We start from the raw sequence: 25377 nt of genomic DNA on the forward strand, positions 1-25377 counted from the left end.
ATGTAGATAAATATAGGAGGTGGCACTTACCTGCGTGCGTTGGTCGCCTGGTGATGGTGATGATTGGATTGCGACTGAGGCTGAGACTGGGTCTGGGTCTGTTGAGGATCTTCTAGTGCCACGGGATACAGATGGTCAGATGGTGCGGGAGATGCGGACAGTTCATGATAATGATGTTCGCGCTGATAAGGATGATGATGATTGTGACCATTAGCACCGTTTAAAAACTGCGCGGACTTGTCATTGGTGGAGCTCAGCTCCTGTTGCCAGCGAGCGAGCGTCTCTAAGACCTCGCCCTCCTTGTAAGGGCTCGAATTCAATTCCTGCTGCTCGTCCGCGTCCAGCTGCTTCTTGCTGCTGACCCGACGGTTGAGCTCCGGCAGCGACAGCTTCGGTGGCTCCACAAACATGCGCTCCGTACTAAACGGCTGGCCGTCCATGTAGCTCATCACCAGCTGCGAGGCCGAAGACGTTATCCTTGCAGCTGGCTCGAGGCTTTTGGCCGCGCGCTCATGCGTCAATGGTGGATCCTCCAACAGATGAACTGCTGGCATGGCCGAAGCCGACTGGAGCTGGGGCTGCGCCAACTGGAGCTGGAGCTGGGGCTGCGCATGCTGCTTGAGGTAGCTCGACATTGACTCTGAGGGCGGCAGCGAGTTGGCCTTGCTCAGACCCAGATTGGTTGTCTTCTGACTAGAGTGCAGCGCATAGGGTGATTCATCGTCGTTGTCATCCGTGGAACCGGCGGCATCAGCTGAGGCGCGAACGCGCTTCTGCTTGGTCAGCTGCTGGCGCTTATCCGACTGCTCCGATTTCGGGCTTCTGTTAACGCTGCTCATTGAAGGTCTGTGGAATTGGTGATGCAAGGGCCAAAAGGTCGCCAGCTTGTCGCTTTTGTCCAACTCCTTTTGCTGCTGCTGCTGCTTTGGCTGCTCCTCCGGTTGCTGCTCCTCGTTGCTGCTGTTGCTGCTGCTGCTGGTCGTGGTCGAATCGCCTACGTCGAGGCCCTTCTCCTTGCATATTATGTCGTAGAGCGCGCTAATTGGACGCGACTCGCTGCGCACTCGCACGGCCCGCTTGGAGCGCTGCTGGAAGCGATGTGTGTGGCGACTGTTGCGGCCGGACACACCAGCAACTACTACGGGGCTAGCCAGGGGGGCTACGGGTGATCTACAACTACTATTGCTGGCAATAATAGGATTTTGGGGGGAGGATTCGGTTCGGCTAACTTCTTCACCTTTTGTAGGGTTCACAGAGGGCGGCAAGGATTTGGCGCAGCGTTCCTTGCTGCTGCTGCTGCTTCCGTTGTTTTTCCCTGTGGACACAGAGTCGCCAAGTCGAAAAAATGTTGCTCGTTGATTTGCTGGGGCCGCACTTGTCTTGGGAAAGCTGCGCTGCTCCACCAGCTGAGTGCTGGGCGTGCTGTACACACTCTGATAATTCTCATTCAACGCACCAACATCCGACGCATTCGGCGTATGGATGCGCAGCTGCAGATCCGTGTAATAGGCGGGCGTCGTATGATGATGAAAGTGCGGATGCTGTCCCCGATACGAGACTCGAGCTGAGGAGCCAACTGATTCGTCCGATGGTTGTTGTTGCTGTTGTTGTTCCTCTACTTGTTGCTGGCAGCTGGTTTTGGCAGTGGCGGATGCTGTGGATAAGTCACTTGAGGCCGCAAAAGTTTCTGTGAAAAAAAAAAACAGAAAACTGTCAGAGGAACTCAAAGTAATTGTAATCAAACCTTAATTTGAGTAAAGGTATTTTGTAAATACCTGGTCCATGAAGACCACCACAGCACACACAGATTCCCTACGGTACACTTTGGATTCCCTTCTCCCCTTTTGCTAAGTAAATCTTGGCAGCAATTAAATTGCACCTGGGCACTCTTGTTAATATGGCGTTGTCCCCGAAAACCGTGTCAAGGTGAGGTGAGGGTTGCACGCTTTTTATAGCGAAAACCGCCCACCAACGCCTACCCACAGTCACGCCCACACAAACTAAAAATATAACATTCTGTTGAATAAAAACATTGCGAGATTTTCTTTGAATTGGCGCAAACCTTTTCAGGTGCTTCGGCAAAACTGATTAGTAATAACATATAGTTCCCTATAATTGGGTTAAAATGCGCTAATTGAAAAGGCATATATATTTATATGTATTACCTAAGAATGAGTTTTCCGATAAAAAGAGAAACCACAACGCAATTAAAGTATAGAGAATAATAATTCAATTATTTATTAATGCAATTGGGCATAAGAAACAGACCATATTAATTGAAGGCAGGTGCGGAGTGATTCAAGGCAACAACTGTGTAATGTTTTAATTGTTCAAATTATTTATTTTGTACATTTTGTTTGTTAAAAGTTGAGTTCGCATTTGGTCTGCAATGGGCTTGCAGGGCTCTTCATGTGTGGGACGTATTGGACATTTCATTGAAGTTGCGGACAGACAAGCCCTTGATTGTTATTGGGTAAAAAGCAATGGAGGCGTTGGCAATAGACATTTCTGGCAATTGTTTATAAAATTGAAAGCTACACATTTGTGCCCATTTTATATTCAATTGTAAGCTATGACAAATGCTCGCCCACGATTGCCCCCATATGCCCTTTATATATATAAGAGACTTAATTGAATTTTAAATCTTAGTTATATCTTCTGTAGACAGGATAAACTTTTGAGTGGGCTGCCTAAAATTATTTTTACATTTTTACAGAGTATATCATGCGCAGTTTAAGCTGATCGTGTGTGCATTAACGCAATCGCTATATTTGTAATAATTTGTATAAAACGGCCAGCGCGGAATTCTCCACTGCAATTTGCTTGAAGAAATCTAAGGCAAGAAAAAATAGATATATACTTATACATATATCGTAATAAATAAACGAATCCACAAGAAATGCATTTGCCACATTTCTTGGCAGTTTGCCGTTTGGGTTTATTAAAGAAACTATTTTGTTTTCGTTTTTTTTGTTGCATGTTAACGATTCGATTTGGCTGTGTGCGGAAAAGTCAGCTAAATAATTGTTGGCAGAAAAAATAAAAATCAAGTAAGGGGTTCTAGTCGGGAGCTCCCGACTAGGGAATACCCTGAACCCTCTTATTCCAACACCAAATGCACTTCGCGCAACGCGCTCGTTTAAAGCAATACGGATAAATTAAAACAAGAGGTTTTAGTCGGGAGCTCCCGACTAGGGGATACCCTGAACCCTCTTCTTTCAACATCAAATTCATATATATATTTTATTTTAGTAGTTATGTCAAGTTTGGGGACTCTAGCTCTTATTATTTACCAAAATTGCCCAAAAAACAGGATATCGATATCGATTTTTATCGATTGCTTGGAAACGGAGTAAGTTATCGATTATTGGAAACAAACTCGATCTGCGCAGGCACTAGGAGGACCTACAGGTAACATTTTAAGTCTCTAGCTCTTATAGGTTCTGAGATCCTTGCGTTCATACATACGGACAGACAGACAGACAGACAGATGGACATGGCTAGATCGACTCGGCTATTGATGCTGATCAAGATTATATATAATTTATGTGGTCGGATATGCTTCCTTCTGCCTGTTACATACATTTGCACAAAAACAATATACCCTATTTACCCATTTTTAATGGGTATAAAAACCGAGAGTTGATTTCGCGTAACTAAACTGCAAAAAACAATAACAACAACTACAGCCACAATCGGGTGTGCAACATTTTTGTGGCTTCGACTTATTACCAAACGCTTCTGCCGCTTGTTGCTGCCGCATGTGGCAAGCTGATTGATCGATTGTTTTGCTTTGCCACGGGTTGCATAATTAATATGGAAAGTGAGGAGAGAAACACAGACACACAGAGGCTGAAACTTAGTCTCAAAAAACAGCAGCTTAAACTTGCCTCGCGCTCACATCAAACTGTCAGGCTGGGTGAAAACTTGTCGCAAACATTTTGTGGCAGCAAAAAGTTGAATCAATAAACGTACAAACTGCATTTATTTTTGCCGTCTCGACTTGCCCCTGTTTACAGTTGCAGTCTTATTTTTAAACGCAAGGGCAAACTGCCCACGTCGCCGTCAAGTGGCAGACAGACAGAATGTGCCTCCAACAGCCTCTTTTTCTTTGGTCCCCTTCCCCATCTCACCTCACCTTAGCTTCTCCACTCTAAAAATAACATTCAAGTTTTTTATGCCGCCTGCCAATGCAATGAACATATTTAATTATCAACAACTCGCAGAGAGTGGCCCATCATATCTACATCCATATCGATATCGGGCCCTGCATTGTCTATTAAATGGCAACCTCTTCGGATGTGGGTTATCTTTTTTAAATATATGGCACTCACGTGGTACCAATATGTGTAAAAACTCTCGACTGTCGACTCCTCATGGTATATAACATATTTAGTATATAACTTCATACGAATGAAAAGCTATTTATTTGCAATCATTAAAATCATAGAAGAACATTTGGTTTGACGTTTATAAGGGGCAGTTACCAGGAACAGAGTCCTCCATTTCTGGCATGATTTTGACAAACAAATTGAGCCCAAGTCAAAGACGCTATTTTTGCCAATTCAGTTAGATTTGTATGAAGATCCAGGAAAACCTAAGCTGGGATTAGCTTTATCAAAAACACATGCTTATTTGTTTTAACATTTAAATATGCTGTTTACTACGGAAGATGAAATGATCTGGGATTAATCCAAGTTAATGACTAACCTATGAATTAAGTAAGCGTTGGAAATGGTAAATGAGCTAATCGCTAATCGTTAATTTTGTATTCTTACGATATTCAACAATCAATCTAAGCTCAAAATTAAAAAAATATGCTGTTGGATTGTTGTGGTATGTCGAAACTATTTATTTGCTGTTCTCTTTGGTAAATTTAAGAGAATTTGCAAATGACCTTTGACATTGTTTGGTCGGTCGGTCTCTTTGGGCCCTTAAGCCATTTAGAACAATATAAAGTTGTCATACATCAAGGTTTAAAATTTTAAAATTGAATAACAACCAACAAAAACAATAAAAAGCAGCAATAACAACAAACAAATGACGCAAACTCCGTTCGATTTTGGGCCTGTACCAAAGTGACTTTTGAACCTTTTTATCAAGGGCTACAAAACAAACGATGTGCCAGACAAACACGTGGGTAGAAAGGCTGCGACTGGGGCGAAAGTCTATATAACAACAATTTGTAGGTAAATACAAAGGCAATACAAATCATTAACAGTTATTAAACAAAAGAATTTCTATAGGAAATTGCTGAGATAGCTGGACGACGGTGGACGAGGCGACGACGCCAGAATCTAAAAATATCAAGTGATATACCACATACAGCAGATAGAGGTGATATACGACTGGGGAATACCCTCGAATTAATGGGATTGTGATCTAGTTAAATTAACTAATCTTTAAAAAGGAATAATACCAACTGCATGGATTAAAACACACGCCAGAATCTAAAAATATTAATTTATACGGCAGCAGGAGGCAGTATACAACTGAGGAATACCCTCGACTTAAATGGATTGCAATCAATACAAAAAGTTTGCTATATAAACACTTGTTAAATGAACTAATCTTTAAATAGGAATAAAACCAACTGCATGGCAAAAAACAAAACCTAATCTACTTGGATATTGAACTATTTCCTCAGAATTCGCGATATGGCACACCTGATGTTTACATAAAATATATGGTCATTGGATATTGTCCCCATCCCCACCCAACACTCAAATACAGGGCATCTGCGTAAACAAAGCGAAGCATATGTGTGTACAAATTGCAAATGTACAACTCGTATCTGAGCGATACGAATGTATCTGTATCTGTGTGAATATGTATGAAGTGCTACTAACTGCGATAGCGAGGCATATCCATATTGCCGCTGCTTTTGCTCGACTGCAGCTGAAAGTGGCGCTGGCCGGAGGAGCCGTGCATGGGGCTATCCAGATTGAGGACGCCTTCGCGAATGAGGCACTCCTTGATGGCCAGCATATTGTACACTGCGCTACAAAATATATTTATATATTTTCCGATTTCTGCGTCTTTTCTTTATTTATTTATTTTTCTTGTAGGATTTTGCGCTGTGACTGGGGCTGCACTTGAGGCGAAAATAGAAAAGCGTTGCGCACTCGCGTCTGCTTTACAATAAACTCGACAACTCGACGTCTCGACGCCTTTTCCTCAGCCGCCGTTGCTGCTGGTGTTGTAATTTTCCAACAGCTTTTCTGCCGTCCGTCTCGGCGCTGAACGTATCTGCGACTGAGCGCTAGCCGAAAGTATCTAGAACTGGCAGCGGCAGGCTAGGCTAGCATTTGTTCAGTTCAGTTGCCGTTTCATACAACACGATTTTCATTCTTTATCTTTGGACTCGACAAAGCAAAAGAATTAAAACAAAACAAAAGCGAAAAACGAACAAGCGGCAGCCGACTCGAGTATCTATGTGAGCTAGCGCTAACAATGTGTGCTTGTGTGTGTGCTTTTGTGTACGTGCATGTGTGTGTGGGTAGAAGCAGCAAAATCAAAACAAAACGAAAAACGTGCAACGGTAACAGCTAAAACAGACGAGAAAACCCCACGAGACGGCAATTTTGTATATACGGATTACGGCTATTGGATGCATGCGCGGAGTGTATTGGATTGGATGGGTCAGTGGAAAAGTTAGTCAGTGTAACTGGCTTTTAGTTGATTGCAAATTGGCTAGTCAATTATGGCTTATCAATTGAGAACTAGTTAATTCCCTAGATTAAGTATGTCAGTAATTTGAATATTTTAAAGAGTCGATTTTTGGAAACGAAACAAGTTCATTCGGTTCAGGCAATGAACTAGTTAATTTCTTAGCGTGAAAAAACAGTAATTTAAATATTTTAAAGAGTAGATTTTAGTGGAACTGGAAATAGTTCATTTGTTTGTTCATTTTGCAATGAACTAGTGCATTTCCTACCTTGAGCACACATGTCAGATATTAAAATATTTTAGAGAGTAGATTTTTGGAAACGGGACTAGTTCATTCGGTTCAAGCAATGATGGGAATAAATATATAATGTATTTACTATTATACAATACGAAACAAGTTCATTGGCTTCAGGCAAGGACAAGAATTATATTTGAGTTGATTAACTACATAGTAGCTACTGTGCGGAACAAGTTCATTTAGTTAATGTTCTTCGTTGTGGTTAGCGGACTTTCTCAACTTATTAAGTCGACTGTGTCAATTGAGCATGTGTGTCTACATATGGGTACAACATGTCTCCATTATGGCCAGAGCATCACATCACATCAACCGGCAAGAACCAACATTATCTATGCAGGTCCACAGCGTGTGCTTCGCATGTTGTGCAAAAAGGGGAACTAGAAACAAAACTCATTAAATGCCAATAGAGCTGCGATATTGGACGAAAGCAATCTGCTTTTTGAGGTTGGTCAACGGTAAACGGCGCAGTAGGAACAATCTCGGCTACGCACGTCTAATGATTGCAGGCCATAACCGACTTGGCTAAGAGGAGAAGAAGATACAAAATAAAGTTGACCTTATTGGAAACTAAATTGTCCTTGTACTTTCTATCTTATAGGTAAGCATTTTATAGTTTCACTTCATAAAGTTTCACAATTTCTTTCTAGTTTATATGTCAAAAGTCAAAGGAACTTTTCCAGCTAAAGCAGCAGAATAGATTTCGAAATTGTTATATATTCCAGCTGTAGGCGACTCCATATCTGTGTGTGTGCGTGCGTGTGGGTGTGTTTTCCTAGTTGAAGGTCACAAAGTGATGGGCAAAGTATCAAAGTACAAGCTAATTGAGTTTTATTCTTTTATTGAGTTGCTGTCCGGCTATTTCCGTTGTGGGCGTCAACTTGATTGATGGATATGCTGAATATGCCTACATTGGTAATTTCTATAAACAGTGCTAATTGAAGCCCCAAGGCGCCACCTAGCGGTAGTTTAAGTGCAGATTTTTAAGCAGTTTGTATCTATATCTCGGTCAGCATTCGTAACTGATAATGTGCTGCAAATTTTCCGCAATTATTTGAATTTTTCGACATATATATATATATTGGAACTGTGCAAATATATGCAAATCTCCATTAAAATGTTTTTCTTTACTGACTGATTGGTGTTAGGAGCTAGGAAGCTGCAATATATGAACATACATACATATATACAAACATATACATACATACACATACATACACTCATACTAAAACCAAACAGAGCCAAAGAAAAACTACAATACTAGCTAAGCATGATAAACTGTAGAGCCTACTTTAATTCTTGAGAATCAAGGAGGAGAAAATAGTTTTGTTCAAATTTGGAGCACAGCGATAAATAAGTTTGGTCTGCGTTTGGTATTAGAAAACATATCTAAGTATATACATATATGCATACATACATGCATGCAAGCACACGCCACCACACACACATATACATACATATATAATAAATCTTACCCCTAAGATTCGTACATAGACATAGGTCGAAATTTCACACTCCCATAACTCGGCCAAAACTGAACCGATTTTCATAAGGTTTGGCTTTTGTACATATTTTTCCATCTCAATTAATCTGGCATTTAAATCTGACTACGTAAATTTTAGTCGAATTTCATGTCCAAATCTTACCCCTACGATTTGTATATAGACATAGGTCGAAATTTCCCACCCTCATAACTCGGCCAAAACTGAACCGATTTTCATAAGGCTTGGCTTTTTGAACATATTTTTCCACCTCAATTGATCTGGCATTCAAATCTAACTACGTAAATTTTAGTCGAATTTCATGTCCAAATCTTACCCCTAAGATTCATATATAGAAATATGTATAGGTTGAAATTTCTCACCTCCATAACTCGGCCAAAACTGAACCGATTTTCAAAGGGCTTGGCTTTTTTTAAAAAGTTTTCCGTCTACATTAATCTGGCATTCAAATCTGACTACGTAAATTTTAGTCGAATTTCATGTCCAAATCTTACCCCTAAGATTCGTATGTAGACATAGGTCGAAATTTCCCCGCCCATAACTCGGACAAAACTGAACCGATTTTTATAGGGCTTGAAATTTTGTACATAGTTTTCCGTCTAAATTAATCTGGTATTCAAATCTGGCTACGTAAATTTTAGTTGAATTTCATGTCCAAATCATACCCCTAAGATTCGTATATAGACATAGGTCGAAATGTCCCTGCCTATAACTCGGCCAAAACTGAACCGATTTTTATAGGGCTTGATTTTTTGTACATACTTTTTCGTCTAAATTAATCTGGTATTCAAATCTGGCTACGTAAATTTTAGTCGAATTTCATGTCCAAATCTTACCCCTAAGATTCGTATATGGACATAGGTCGAAATTTCCCCGCCCATAACTCGGCCAAAACTGAACCGATTATCATAGGGTTTGATTTTTTGTACATACTTTTCCGTCTAAATTAATCTTGCATTTAAATCTGACTATGTAAATTTTAGTCGAAATCCATGTCCACATCTTACCCCTAAGATTCGTATATACCCATAGGTCGAAATTTCCCCGCCCATAACTCGGCCAAATCTGAACCGATTTTTATAGGGCTTGATTTTTTGTACATAGTTTTCCGTCTAAATTAATCTGGCATTCAAATCTGACTACGTAAATTTTAGTCGAATTTCATGTCAAAATCTTACCCCATAGATTCGTATATAGGCATAGGTCGAAATTTCCCACCCCCATAACTCGACCAAAACTGAACCGATTTTCATAAGGCGTGGCTTTTTAAACATATTTTTCCACCTCGGTTGATCTGGCATTCAAATCTGACTACGTAAATTTTAGTCGAATTTCATGTCAAAATCTTACCCCATAGATTCGTATATAGGCATAGGTCAAAATTTCCCACCCCCATAGCTCGGCCAAAACTGAACCGATTATCATAGGGTTTGATTTTCTGTACATAGTTTTCCGTCTAAATTAATCTGGCATTCAAATCTGACTACGTAAATTTTAGTCGAATTTCATGTCCAAATCTTACCCCTAAGATTCGTATATACCCATAGGTCGAAATTTCCCTGCCCATAACTCGGCCAAAACTGAACCGATTTTTATAGGGCTTGATTTTTTGTACATAGTTTTTCGTCTAAAATAAACTAGCATTTAAATCTGACTACGTAAATTTTAGTCGAATTTCATGTCCAAATCTTACCCCTAAGATTCGTATATAGACATAGGTCGAAATTTCCCTGCCCATAACTCGGCCAAAACGGAACCGATTTTTATAGGGCTTGATTTTTTGTACATAGTTTTCCGTCTAAATTAATCTAGCATTTAAATCTGACTACGTAAATTTTAGTCGAATTTTATGTCCAAATCTTACCCCTAAGATTCGTATATAGACATAGGTCGAAATTTCCCCGCCCATAACTCGGCCAAAACTGAACCGATTTTTATAGGGCTTGATTTTTTGTACATAGTTTTCCGTCTTAATTAATCTGGCATTTAAATCTGACTACGTAAATTTTAGTCGAATTTCATGTCAAAATCTTACCCCATAGATTCGTATATAGGCATAGGTCGAAATTTCCCACCCCCATAACTCGACCAAAACTGAACCGATTTTTATAGGGCTTGATTTTTTGTACATAGTTTTCCGTCTAAATTAATCTAGCATTTAAATCTGACTACGTAAATTTTAGTCGAATTTCATGTCCAAATCTTACCCCGAAGATTCGTATATACCCATAGGTCGAAATTTCCCTGCCCATAACTCGGACAAAACTGAACCGATTTTTATAGGGCTTGATTTTTTGTACATAGTTTTCCGTCTAAATTAATCTGGCATTCAAATCTGACTACGTAAATTTTAGTCGAATTTCATGTCAAAATCTTACCCCATAGATTCGTATATAGGCATAGGTCAAAATTTCCCACCCCCATAGCTCGGCCAAAACTGAACCGATTATCATAGGGTTTGATTTTCTGTACATAGTTTTCCGTCTAAATTAATCTGGCATTCAAATCTGACTACGTAAATTTTAGTCGAATTTCATGTCCAAATCTTACCCCTAAGATTCGTATATACCCATAGGTCGAAATTTCCCTGCCCATAACTCGGCCAAAACTGAACCGATTTTTATAGGGCTTGATTTTTTGTACATAGTTTTCCGTCTAAAATAAACTAGCATTTAAATCTGACTACGTAAATTTTAGTCGAAATCCATGTCCAAATCTTACCCCTAAGACTCGTATATAGACATAGATCGAAATTTCCCTGCCCATAACTCGGCCAAAACTGAACCGATTTTTATAGGGCTTGATTTTTTGTACATAGTTTTCCATCTTAATTAATCTGGCATTTAAATCTGACTACGTAAATTTTAGTCGAATTTTATGTCCAAATCTTACCCCTAAGATTCGTATATAGACATAGGTCGAAATTTCCCCGGCCATAACTCGGCCAAAACTGAACCGATTTTTATAGGGCTTGATTTTTTGTACATAGTTTTCCGTCTAAATTAATCTGGCATTCAAATCTGACTACGTAAATTTTAGTCGAATTTCATGTCAAAATCTTACGCCATAGATTCGTATATAGGCATAGGTCGAAATTTCCCACCCCCATAACTCGACCAAAACTGAACCGATTTTCATAAGGCGTGGCTTTTTAAACATATTTTTCCACCTCGGTTGATCTGGCATTCAAATCTGACTACGTAAATTTTAGTCGAATTTCATGTCAAAATCTTACCCCATAGATTCGTATATGGGCATAGGTCAAAATTTCCCACCCCCATAGCTCGGCCAAAACTGAACCGATTATCATAGGGTTTGATTTTCTGTACATAGTTTTCCGTCTAAATTAATCTGGCATTCAAATCTGACTACGTAAATTTTAGTCGAATTTCATGTCCAAATCTTACCCCTAAGATTCGTATATACCCATAGGTCGAAATTTCCCTGCCCATAACTCGGTCAAAACTGAACCGATTTTTATAGGGCTTGATTTTTTGTACATAGTTTTCCGTCTAAAATAAACTAGCATTTAAATCTGACTACGTAAATTTTAGTCGAAATCCATGTCCAAATCTTACCCCTAAGACTCGTATATAGACATAGATCGAAATTTCCCTGCCCATAACTCGGCCAAAACTGAACCGATTTTTATAGGGCTTGATTTTTTGTACATAGTTTTCCATCTTAATTAATCTGGTATTCAAATCTGACTACGTAAATTTTAGTCGAATTTCATGTCCAAATCTTACCCGATAGATTCGTATATAGGCATAGGTCGAAATTTCCCCGCCCATAACTCGGCCAAAACTGAACCGATTTTTATAGGGCTTGATTTTTTGTACATAGTTTTCCATCTAAATTAATCTTGCATTTAAATCTGACTATGTAAATTTTAGTCGAAATCCATGTCCACATCTTACCCCTAAGATTCGTATATACCCATAGGTCGAAATTTCCCCGCCCATAACTCGGCCAAAACTGAACCGATTTTTATAGGGCTTGATTTTTTGTACATAGTTTTCCGTCTAAATTAATCTGGCATTCAAATCTGACTACGTAAATTTTAGTCGAATTTCATGTCAAAATCTTACCCCATAGATTCGTATATAGACATAGGTCGAAATTTCCCACCCCCATAACTCGACCAAAACTGAACCGATTTTCATAAGGCGTGGCTTTTTAAACATATTTTTCCACCTCGGTTGATCTGGCATTCAAATCTGACTACGTAAATTTTAGTCGAATTTCATGTCAAAATCTTACCCCATAGATTCGTATATAGGCATAGGTCAAAATTTCCCACCCCCATAGCTCGGCCAAAACTGAACCGATTATCATAGGGTTTGATTTTCTGTACATAGTTTTCCGTCTAAATTAATCTGGTATTCAAATCTGACTACGTAAATTTTAGTCGAATTTCATGTCCAAATCTTACCCCTAAGATTCGTATATAACCATAGGTCGAAATTTCCCTGCCCATAACTCGGCCAAAACTGAACCGACTTTTATAGGGCTTGATTTTTTGTACATAGTTTTCCGTCTAAAATAAACTAGCATTTAAATCTGACTACGTAAATTTTAGTCGAATTTTATGTCCAAATCTTACCCCTAAGATTCGTATATAGACATAGGTCGAAATTTCCCCGGCCATAACTCGGCCAAAACTGAACCGATTTTTATAGGGCTTGATTTTTTGTACATAGTTTTCCGTCTAAATTAATCTGGCATTCAAATCTGACTACGTAAATTTTAGTCGAATTTCATGTCAAAATCTTACCCCATAGATTCGTATATAGGCATAGGTCGAAATTTCCCACCCCCATAACTCGACCAAAACTGAACCGATTTTCATAAGGCGTGGCTTTTTAAACATATTTTTCCACCTCGGTTGATCTGGCATTCAAATCTGACTACGTAAATTTTAGTCGAATTTCATGTCAAAATCTTACCCCATAGATTCGTATATGGGCATAGGTCAAAATTTCCCACCCCCATAGCTCGGCCAAAACTGAACCGATTATCATAGGGTTTGATTTTCTGTACATAGTTTTCCGTCTAAATTAATCTGGCATTCAAATCTGACTACGTAAATTTTAGTCGAATTTCATGTCCAAATCTTACCCCTAAGATTCGTATATACCCATAGGTCGAAATTTCCCTGCCCATAACTCGGTCAAAACTGAACCGATTTTTATAGGGCTTGATTTTTTGTACATAGTTTTCCGTCTAAAATAAACTAGCATTTAAATCTGACTACGTAAATTTTAGTCGAAATCCATGTCCAAATCTTACCCCTAAGACTCGTATATAGACATAGATCGAAATTTCCCTGCCCATAACTCGGCCAAAACTGAACCGATTTTTATAGGGCTTGATTTTTTGTACATAGTTTTCCATCTTAATTAATCTGGTATTCAAATCTGACTACGTAAATTTTTGTCGAATTTCATGTCCAAATCTTACCCGATAGATTCGTATATAGGCATAGGTCGAAATTTCCCCGCCCATAACTCGGCCAAAACTGAACCGATTTTTATAGGGCTTGATTTTTTGTACATAGTTTTCCATCTAAATTAATCTTGCATTTAAATCTGACTATGTAAATTTTAGTCGAAATCCATGTCCACATCTTACCCCTAAGATTCGTATATACCCATAGGTCGAAATTTCCCCGCCCATAACTCGGCCAAAACTGAACCGATTTTTATAGGGCTTGATTTTTTGTACATAGTTTTCCGTCTAAATTAATCTGGCATTCAAATCTGACTACGTAAATTTTAGTCGAATTTCATGTCAAAATCTTACCCCATAGATTCGTATATAGGCATAGGTCGAAATTTCCCACCCCCATAACTCGACCAAAACTGAACCGATTTTCATAAGGCGTGGCTTTTTAAACATATTTTTCCACCTCGGTTGATCTGGCATTCAAATCTGACTACGTAAATTTTAGTCGAATTTCATGTCAAAATCTTACCCCATAGATTCGTATATAGGCATAGGTCAAAATTTCCCACCCCCATAGCTCGGCCAAAACTGAACCGATTATCATAGGGTTTGATTTTCTGTACATAGTTTTCCGTCTAAATTATTCTGGTATTCAAATCTGACTACGTAAATTTTAGTCGAATTTCATGTCCAAATCTTACCCCTAAGATTCGTATATAACCATAGGTCGAAATTTCCCTGCCCATAACTCGGCCAAAACTGAACCGACTTTTATAGGGCTTGATTTTTTGTACATAGTTTTCCGTCTAAAATAAACTAGCATTTAAATCTGACTACGTAAATTTTAGTCGAATTTCATGTCCAAATCTTACCCCTAAGATTCGTATATAGACATAGGTCGAAATTTCCCTGCCCATAACTCGGCCAAAACGGAACCGATTTTTATAGGGCTTGATTTTTTGTACATAGTTTTCCGTCTAAATTAATCTAGCATTTAAATCTGACTACGTAAATTTTAGTCGAATTTTATGTCCAAATCTTACCCCTAAGATTCGTATATAGACATAGGTCGAAATTTCCCCGCCCATAACTCGGCCAAAACTGAACCGATTTTTATAGGGCTTGATTTTTTGTACATAGTTTTCCGTCTTAATTAATCTAGCATTTAAATCTGACTACGTAAATTTTAGTCGAATTTCATGTCAAAATCTTACCCCATAGATTCGTATATAGGCATAGGTCGAAATTTCCCACCCCCATAACTCGACCAAAACTGAACCGATTTTTATAGGGCTTGATTTTTTGTACATAGTTTTCCGTCTAAATTAATCTAGCATTTAAATCTGACTACGTAAATTTTAGTCGAATTTCATGTCCAAATCTTACCCCTAAGATTCGTATATACCCATAGGTCGAAATTTCCCTGCCCATAACTCGGACAAAACTGAACCGATTTTTATAGGGCTTGATTTTTTGTACAGTTTTCCGTCTAAATTAATCTGGCATTCAAATCTGACTACGTAAATTTTAGTCGAATTTCATGTCAAAATCTTACCCCATAGATTCGTATATAGGCATAGGTCGAAATTTCCCACCCCCATAGCTCGGCCAAAACTGAACCGATTATCATAGGGTTTGATTTTCTGTACATAGTTTTCCGTCTAAATTAATCTGGCATTCAAATCTGACTACGTAAATTTTAGTCGAATTTCATGTCCAAATCTTACCCCTAAGATTCGTATATACCCATAGGTCGAAATTTCCCTGCCCATAACTCGGCCAAAACTGAACCGATTTTTATAGGGCTTGATTTTTTGTACATAGTTTTCCGTCTAAAATAAACTAGCATTTAAATCTGACTACGTAAATTTTAGTCGAAATCCATGTCCAAATCTTACCCCTAAGACTCGTATATAGACATAGATCGAAATTTCCCTGCCCATAACTCGGCCAAAACTGAACCGATTTTTATAGGGCTTGATTTTTTGTACATAGTTTTCCATCTTAATTAATCTGGCATTTAAATCTGACTACGTAAATTTTAGTCGAATTTTATGTCCAAATCTTACCCCTAAGATTCGTATATAGACATAGGTCGAAATTTCCCCGCCCATAACTCGGCCAAAACTGAACCGATTTTTATAGGGCTTGATTTTTTGTACATAGTTTTCCGTCTAAATTAATCTGGCATTCAAATCTGACTACGTAAATTTTAGTCGAATTTCATGTCAAAATCTTACCCCATAGATTCGTATATAGGCATAGGTCGAAATTTCCCACCCCCATAACTCGACCAAAACTGAACCGATTTTCATAAGGCGTGGCTTTTTAAACATATTTTTCCACCTCGGTTGATCTGGCATTCAAATCTGACTACGTAAATTTTAGTCGAATTTCATGTCAAAATCTTACCCCATAGATTCGTATATAGGCATAGGTCAAAATTTCCCACCCCCATAGCTCGGCCAAAACTGAACCGATTATCATAGGGTTTGATTTTCTGTACATAGTTTTCCGTCTAAATTAATCTGGCATTCAAATCTGACTACGTAAATTTTAGTCGAATTTCATGTCCAAATCTTACCCCTAAGATTCGTATATACCCATAGGTCGAAATTTCCCTGCCCATAACTCGGTCAAAACTGAACCGATTTTTATAGGGCTTGATTTTTTGTACATAGTTTTCCGTCTAAAATAAACTAGCATTTAAATCTGACTACGTAAATTTTAGTCGAAATCCATGTCCAAATCTTACCCCTAAGACTCGTATATAGACATAGATCGAAATTTCCCTGCCCATAACTCGGCCAAAACTGAACCGATTTTTATAGGGCTTGATTTTTTGTACATAGTTTTCCATCTTAATTAATCTGGCATTTAAATCTGACTACGTAAATTTTAGTCGAATTTCATGTCCAAATCTTACCCCTAAGATTCGTATATACCCATAGGTCGAAATTTCCCTGCCCATAACTCGGCCAAAACTGAACCGATTTTTATAGGGCTTGATTTTTTGTACATAGTTTTCCATCTTAATTAATCTAGCATTTAAATCTGACTACGTAAATTTTAGTCGAATTTTATGTCCAAATCTTACCCCTAAGATTCGTATATAGACATAGGTCGAAATTTCCCCGCCCATAACTCGGCCAAAACTGAACCGATTTTAATAGGGCTTGATTTTTTGTACATAGTTTTCCATCTAAATTAATCTGGTATTCAAATCTGACTACGTAAATTTTAGTCGAATTTCATGTCAAAATCTTATCCCATAGATTCGTATATAGGCATAGGTCGAAATTTCCCACCCCCATAACTCGACCAAAACTGAACCGATTTTCATAAGGCGTGGCTTTTTAAACATATTTTTCCACCTCGGTTGATCTGGCATTCAAATCTGACTACGTAAATTTTAGTCGAATTTCATGTCAAAATCTTACCCCATAGATTCGTATATAGGCATAGGTCGAAATTTCCCACCCCCATAGCTCGGCCAAAACTGAACCGATTATCATAGGGTTTGATTTTCTGTACATAGTTTTCCGTCTAAATTATTCTGGTATTCAAATCTGACTACGTAAATTTTAGTCGAATTTCATGTCCAAATCTTACCCCTAAGATTCGTATATAACCATAGGTCGAAATTTCCCTGCCCATAACTCGGCCAAAACTGAACCGACTTTTATAGGGCTTGATTTTTTGTACATAGTTTTCCGTCTAAAATAAACTAGCATTTAAATCTGACTACGTAAATTTTAGTCGAATTTCATGTCCAAATCTTACCCCTAAGATTCGTATATAGACATAGGTCGAAATTTCCCTGCCCATAACTCGGCCAAAACGGAACCGATTTTTATAGGGCTTGATTTTTTGTACATAGTTTTCCGTCTAAATTAATCTAGCATTTAAATCTGACTACGTAAATTTTAGTCGAATTTTATGTCCAAATCTTACCCCTAAGATTCGTATATAGACATAGGTCGAAATTTCCCCGCCCATAACTCGGCCAAAACTGAACCGATTTTTATAGGGCTTGATTTTTTGTACATAGTTTTCCGTCTTAATTAATCTGGCATTTAAATCTGACTACGTAAATTTTAGTCGAATTTCATGTCAAAATCTTACCCCATAGATTCGTATGTAGACATAGGTCGAAATTTCCCACCCCATAACTCGGCCAAAACTGAACTGATTTTCATAAGGCTTGGCTTTTTGTACATGGTTTTCCGTCTTATTAAATCTGGCATTCAAATCTGGTTTCGTAAATCTTACCCCTAAGATTCGTATGTAGACAGGGCGACATTTCCCACCCCCATAACTCATGCTACCAATCTATGTTGAATGAATTTTAATGGCTATTAAAGTTCTTATGTACAGAGTACAGAGTATATGGTAGTCGAAAATAACAATAATCATGTAAAAGCAAAAAGAGTGGCTGCTACATAAATATTACATTTGATATTTGCTCGGGCATTTCGTTGGCCTTTTGTGAGTTAAGTAATCATTATTGTGCAGCTGTCGCTCCACGTCAACCTTGCGACTGCTTCATTCAATGATGTATGTCATAATTACTTTAATCAATATGCAGGATATGCGGCGTATGATTGATGCGAATGTCCGACCATCGCATATTGCCCATATGTCAGGTATTTATTATTAATGCGCATATTTTGGCCATGAAAGCAAATGAACAAGAGAACAAAAACAAAATTCTGAAGAGGACAAATACATTTGGCGAAAGACTATTTCTCAACAGGCGTGTCTAATCCCAAATGTAACAAAATAAATTCTAGTGTAAACCATAGGGCCAGACATTTGTCTACTAAATCGATTCAGTTCATCTTCCTGGTTCGACATTTGTTCTCAATACGGTAAAAAAGCACTCTAAACCTTACACTCACTCGTTCTTACATGGATTTATTTTTTCCCTTAACTGCACTCTTATCCCTGCTCTTGATGTGTCTTATGTGTTTTCCATTCATGAGAATCGCATAAAAAGGTGATGCATGCAAAATGGAAGACAGCTGCCAAGAATAATATTAAATATATGATTGATTGTTCCTTGTAAGCTTTATTAAAACCTGTTTACGTCTTTTGTATTTGCACTAGAATGAAAATTTATTTGTCCCCTCATCTTATGACCTACATCAATAAGAACGAATTGCAAAAGTGCAAACACAATACAATTGAAAGCCATAAAAGTGTTTTTGGCTTTTATAAAGCGGCCTTCGAGGGTTTGGCTGTTTGGTTTTGTCAGGCATTCGCCAAAATGTGTTTTTTGCGTGGCCTGCGCTCATAATACTATCAATGAAAGTGGATTAAGCCCAGTCACAGGCACAGTCACTCACCACACACACCTGAAATACTCAAATGCAACCTACTTTCATTGCAGCAAATAACGACACCTGGAAAACAACAACTGGAAAACTAGATGCAACGCTTGAAACCATGTCAATATTAGTTACGCCCACTTAACCAATCTAAAAGGCGTGGCCTGCGAAAGAATGTGTTGCTGAGGATGCGTAATTTTGTTGCAAGGCTGCGGCTAACTAACAATGTTAACAACAGCTATTGTAAAAGCTTCATAATATTAAGTACGTTGTTTCCTGGCAGCTTTGAAATTTAATTGGCAACTGCGGCCAATAAAATGCTGGTTAATGGATTGTAGACGGCCAGCTATGGAAGCTTTCAGGGCTGGGGGTGGGTTAAGCGAAAGGAGAACTCCAGTTGATATGCCAAATTTGGCCTAAAGCACAAGCCTGCAAACTGTTTGTTGTTGTTGCTGTTGCAACACGCGTCGCAATTAGCGATGACAATTAAGACAGCAATCAGATTAAGGTGCTTCAGGAGAGGGGCGAACAGGTGCACAGAGGCGGTGTTCACGTAAACTGACGCAAAATGGCAATGAAAATGACGAGTAAAGACGTTTAATGTTGACTCAGGCAACTAGAAAAGTAAATTAGGAACAGACACGCAGTCAGTCAGACACAAATGGACAGCCCCAGATGAGCAGGAGGTTGGGTTGAGTTAACTAAATAAATAACTTGATCAGCGGTGCAGCAAGCACAATTAGAATTTTATTAGATTTAATTGTGGCGCATGGCGAACAGCAAGTAGGCAGCAGACAGCAATGTGAAGGGGATTTCCGTTGCAAGTGCCACACAATTAAGTTAACTAAACTGCATTCGCAGAAGTCGAACTAGACGAGAAAACAGAAACTAAACAAAATTCAAGTGCTTGTGCGTTTAAATTATGCGGAGTGAAAATAATTTTCAGCTGAAAGCAAACCCAGCTAAAAAAATAATCAACGCCTGCTGTTAAAACATAATTGATTTAAGCACAGCTAATGAGAATTGCCGAGAGAGGCGGTATTGTTACCCAAGCCAAATTAAATGAGAATCGCATAGAGCGAACGCAAAACAGCTGATTGTATAATTAGGCAGAAAAAATGGAATAACAAGAAGCTTGATAGATGGATATGCTTATTAAAAACAAGAACTGCTTTCTTCCGATTAATAGCCTTGCAAAATTATAGTCTTTGGTTTCGCTGATTTACGGGAGAATAGTGAAGCTCATATCTGCTAAGTTTGTTGAAGATATCTTGCATATATATTATAACAGGCTTAATAAGACTATAAAGAGTATGCATTTTTGCCGCAGTCCAGGCCAGTGGCAGCAGATAAGAAAGAGTTCTCGACGTTAATGTCGACGACCGATCATCTCACAATGCCGTTTTTGAGGTCATTCAGCTGACATTTAGCTACAGAAAGCAGACTACAAAAGCCTATTTGCAATGCGAGAGACTTCTACAAATTTATTGAAAATAATTGAGCCATAAATTAATGCGCAACAAGCCAAACAGTTCAATATTTTCTGTGGGCGGACAAATGTCATGCGGAAACCAATTGCGAATTTTTGTTGTTTGAATTGATTTTAAGAAATAAACAACAACTGGCTTGTAGGCAGCTTGTAATTTGCATAATCCTAAGTGTTAAATAACAAAATACTTACGCATAATAATATTAAAATAAATCAAAATCAAAGCTGTCCATATTTGATGACGATCAAAAACCTGATATCTCAGGATCTACGCGAACACGGAAATTACTTTAATGCACAACAATATAAATCTTTGGATCTGTTTACATGGTCACACTAAACAGCAACATAATGGTCACACAGCTAACGTTATATGTACTTTTCATATGCAAGCACACCCAAGTCGTATTAGGGTAAAGATGACTAACATACATACATATACCTATCGTTAGTGTATTCATATATATTTATATAACGGCGTAAGCTATATATATATATATATATATATCTATCTATATGGTCTATGGTTAAAACGTACATTTAGTAGTCGTTAATAGTGGGTAATATTATTTGACATATTTGCATTTACGAACGTGTTTGTTTTCGGGCACTTTAGATTTATCTAAAGGGCATCTCATAGTCCGGTGGATTATTGTATTTACTTTTCTATATGCTTTCGTTGCGCTTTGTTGTTGCTGCGTTCAAATAAAGCTTTAGCGTCAAAGCACGTTGCAAATTACGTGGCCCTTGAAGGTGACAGCGTCAAGAGAATTGCATTTTATGATGACTTGGCATCATGATGCGAAACCTTGTTAACTGCCCCCAAAGCTGTCAACGGGGTGTGCGTGTGTGTGTGGAGGGAGTTGGGGATTTGAAGGTTGACCTGGAAATAACTAAGCTGAGCAACTTTTATCAGCGTGAGTATAAACTGTATTTGTAAAAAAAGCCTTTGGTTAAGAACTTCAAACTGGCTTTCAAGATAATCAGTTTTAAGCGAAATTAAAAACATACAACTCTTTGAATTGGTTCTATGCTTGATATTCTTAACATGTCAGATTTTCGACGTTAAAAAATATGATCGAATTACCATAATTTGTTGATTCATAATCGCTCCAATAACGAAGCGTCGGAGCCGCAGAAAACAAACATTATAATTCCAAATCTCCTGTCGTTTGTTATGCAAGCCACATTGATGTGAAAAAAAATATATAAAAAAAATAAACAGACTGGGAGAAAAACAAACAACAAATGGAAATTTGTAAACTTGTCGATGCAACTGACGTTTTAATAATTGTGATGCAAATGCGAAAGAAATGCATAATGCAGCATAAGGAAAAAACATAAACAAAAAATAAAACAATTGACAATGGGAGACGGATTCGTATTCGGATTCGGATGGGCATCTTTATAAATTAATTAAAAAGGCGTGACATAATAATCTGACAGGCCGCATTTGCATAATTACCTGCCAGTAAAAAACGAGCACACAGCAAAAGAGAGAGAGAGAGAGAGAGAAAGAGAAAAATAGAGTAAAGGAGGAAAAGAAACACATTAGCTTTGGCATTACAATAATCTTTATTGCAATTACGCTCATGACAAACGATTGCCACCTGAATTTTTGTTGTTGATGTCGGAAAAACTGGGAAACTCGGCCAGCCGAGAAACTTGGATAATGCGCTTACGAAGCAGACAAATAGCCCGCCATAAGCAGAGCGATTTTCGATTCGATACGGAAATCGCTTAAAGAGTGGAAGTTAACTTTTCTTTAACTTTTGTTGCTAATGGGCATTGATTTTTTCATAGTACCTGGCGACAATTTGGTTGTTTTTGCTGCCCTTTGACGAGTTGAAAGTTTGCCAACTGGCCAAATGGCTTCGGGCTACATACGAGAGTTATGTCAGAAATGCATTTGGCAAATGGAACAGAGATGGGGAGGAAGTGGGTCGAATATGGTGGAATATGGAAGAGATGTGGGTCAAGTAGAGTGCGACTGTGACAAAAAAAAAAAAAAAAACCATGAATATTTCAGTCGAAGGCAGCCGACTGTGGCTTTAATTTTTAAAGTTGTAAATACCAGAATATCACAAACTTTAATAAATATATAGTTGACAGAACTCAGAACACTGATATTCCTGGGCGCCCATTTACACTTTCTCCAACTTACACTTTTCGTGTAGTTTCATATTCAATGTCAATTATCGAGGTATTAAAATTCAAGCGTTCTATTTCCTTATCATTCACCCACTTTCATTCATCCCCATCTCTGTACAAAGCAATAACTCATGACACCATTTAGAAAGGCTATCAAAAAAGTATCTCCTTCTCGCTAGAGCTGAGGCCTCATCTCTCAGTTACGAAACCAAGCAGAAAAGTATCTCAATACAAAGTTACAACAGCGAGTGATAAAAATGCAGCAGCTGCCACGCCTCACTGCACTCGAATGCCCAACTCCCCAACTGTCAACTGGTGACAGAAAAGCTGAAATTTGGTTGCCTTATTTGTGCATACCCTATACCTATTGTTGGCAAGAAGGTATACATAAATAGAATAGACCAACAATGTTCTATAGTTGTGTTTACTAATAGACACAATTGTATATAAAGTTATAGGGTATTTAACAGTTGACCACTTTTCTGTCAGCTTTCTTCGTAATCATTGCGAGTGCTGCGCAGCACCTGACGTGCGTCTGCTCCATCGATTCTCAATGCGCTCAAAGTGCTTATGGCACACTTTTCGGCACATTTTCGGATACCCTTTGTGCACTTTGGCCTGTCTGTTGTCTGGATAGACAAGACTTAAGCTTAAGCTCTTCAGATGCCCTTCGTTGTTGTTGTTGTTGTGTTCCTTTCGATGCTAATGTTGTTATTGACAGCCAACAAACAAGAAGGACAGCGAGGAGGAGTAGGAGGGTCTGACATTTTGTAACGATTCGCGTAGGTTCAACTACGTCAACCACTCGACTGCCCTAAACAAATGCTTTGGATACGACTCGACAGACATACGAACTCAGACAGGGGGCATTGAAGAGACGGAGACCCAGGCAAAGCCACAGGCACAGGAAGGAAGGAAGGAAGCGACTGACGCGACAATTTTCAATTGCATGGAACGGGCGAAGAACTGACAGCTGACAAAAGACATCGAAAAGTCGCACGTTTCGCTATTTAAAGGCTATTTTCGGATTTATCGATTAAATGAACACTTGAACAATGTAGAATGGGCGCAAGAATAAATTATTAATAAAATCAGCTCGAATCGATAAGAGATTTTGAATATGAAATATGGCAAACAAGTGTACAGGCACATCGCTCATACGCCACGTGGCGTTAATCATAGAAAACAAATTCGCGACATTTGTGAATCATCTTAATGAAAAGCAATTTCGGGAAATTGTCAACAGGAAAATCAAGATAAGAAGAAAAATAAAATCGAAACAGAAAAGTGAAAGAAATTGCAGCGAAAAAAATATTAAAGCAAGAAGAGATTTATGAAGCGTGAGCCAAAAGAAAAGCATAAATATGCCATGCTTTGCTTCAGAGGAGAGTGGGGGAAGGTGTGCGGGGGGCGGGGGGCGGGGGGGACTGTAGTTAAGCGAACGGGAAAAAGTTCGACTTTATTCAGGGCCAGTTGCCTTGGCAATGGTGCAAAAGCAAGATAAACCTTGTGGGCGTAGTTGAAATTGAAGGTTCGTCGGGAGAAACTAAAACAGCTTCTAGAACTTTTTACGTTTCGAATGTCGCAACGGAAATTGACTTTATAAGTCGCCTGACCTTTTGCCTGGTGAATGAAAAGTGACAAATTTAAGTCACAGAAACTATTGAATATTGATATTACGTGACAGCCAAGTGCCCAAAATGAGCGACATTTTAAATAAAGCACCGATCTGTAACGGTCTACAAAAAATAATATCCATACAAACGAGCACAGCTCTAATTAAAAGAAGAGAGAGAGAGGGACAAACTCTAACGGTTAATTGCGCTCTCTGCGGCGGTTGGTGCAATTAAATTGCGCAGCGCTGCGATTCCAGATGGGAGATAAAATCTTAAAACATTATTTGTTTTTGTAATTTCACTGTATTTAATTGCACTAAATACTTATTTATACTTATTTCTTTCACAACAATTAGTAGCAATTATCAAATATTTAATACCTAATTAGTATACCTCGACAAAACGATAGCCGACAAAAACAAATTGCAAGCGAAGCCAAAATGCAGTTTCCAGTTAGAAGTTGGAGCATGGCATTGTCATGGCAACAACAACAACAACAACAACAATAGAATAAAAGCAAGGGCGTGCAAACAAAACGCACGGCTGACTGAGCCAACAACAAAAGTACGAAGGCACAAAGAGCAGACGGAACAACAGCAATTCTCTCTCACTCTCTCTCTCTCTTTATCTGACATTTCTGTACCTCGACTCTCGCTCTCTCTCTCTTAATGATGCTGAGCAAGTTCAACCAGCTGTTTCAACTACAAACGATTGAATTAAATTAAGGCAAATTCGCACAATAAATTTAATACATAGCACTTAGAGGCGAAGCGAACAAGAAATTTTATAAGGCAAATTCTAAAAATAAAACTTTTGATAAGCCGGCCGAATGTGACGTTCGTCGCAGTGTCGCAGCGGCGCCGACGCAATAAGCTAA

The 25377-nt window shown here is 38.5% G+C and overlaps 1 protein-coding gene across 2 annotated transcripts in view; it reads right to left on the reverse strand.

Moving 5' to 3' along the window:
• The window catches only part of LOC115768082 (transcription factor LG2-like), an 83531-nt gene that overhangs the window by 19170 nt on the left and 38984 nt on the right, over positions 1–25377 (reverse strand). Inside the window, exons 1-2 of one of the 2 annotated variants that reach the window (XM_030712550.1) lie at positions 5850–5988; positions 31–1687 (exon numbers count right to left, since the gene is read on the reverse strand). In XM_030712550.1, the coding sequence (XP_030568410.1) occupies positions 31–1687; positions 5850–5988 (1796 nt within the window). Of the gene's footprint in view, positions 1–30; positions 1688–5849; positions 5989–25377 lie in introns of those variants that run through there. The other variant, XM_030712549.1, reaches the window with a different exon arrangement.

Source organism: Drosophila novamexicana, unplaced genomic scaffold, assembly GCF_003285875.2.
Source record: "Drosophila novamexicana strain 15010-1031.04,08,12 unplaced genomic scaffold, DnovRS2.1 tig00001624-arrow-arrow-pilon, whole genome shotgun sequence".
Classification (NCBI taxonomy): Eukaryota; Metazoa; Arthropoda; class Insecta; order Diptera; family Drosophilidae; genus Drosophila; species Drosophila novamexicana.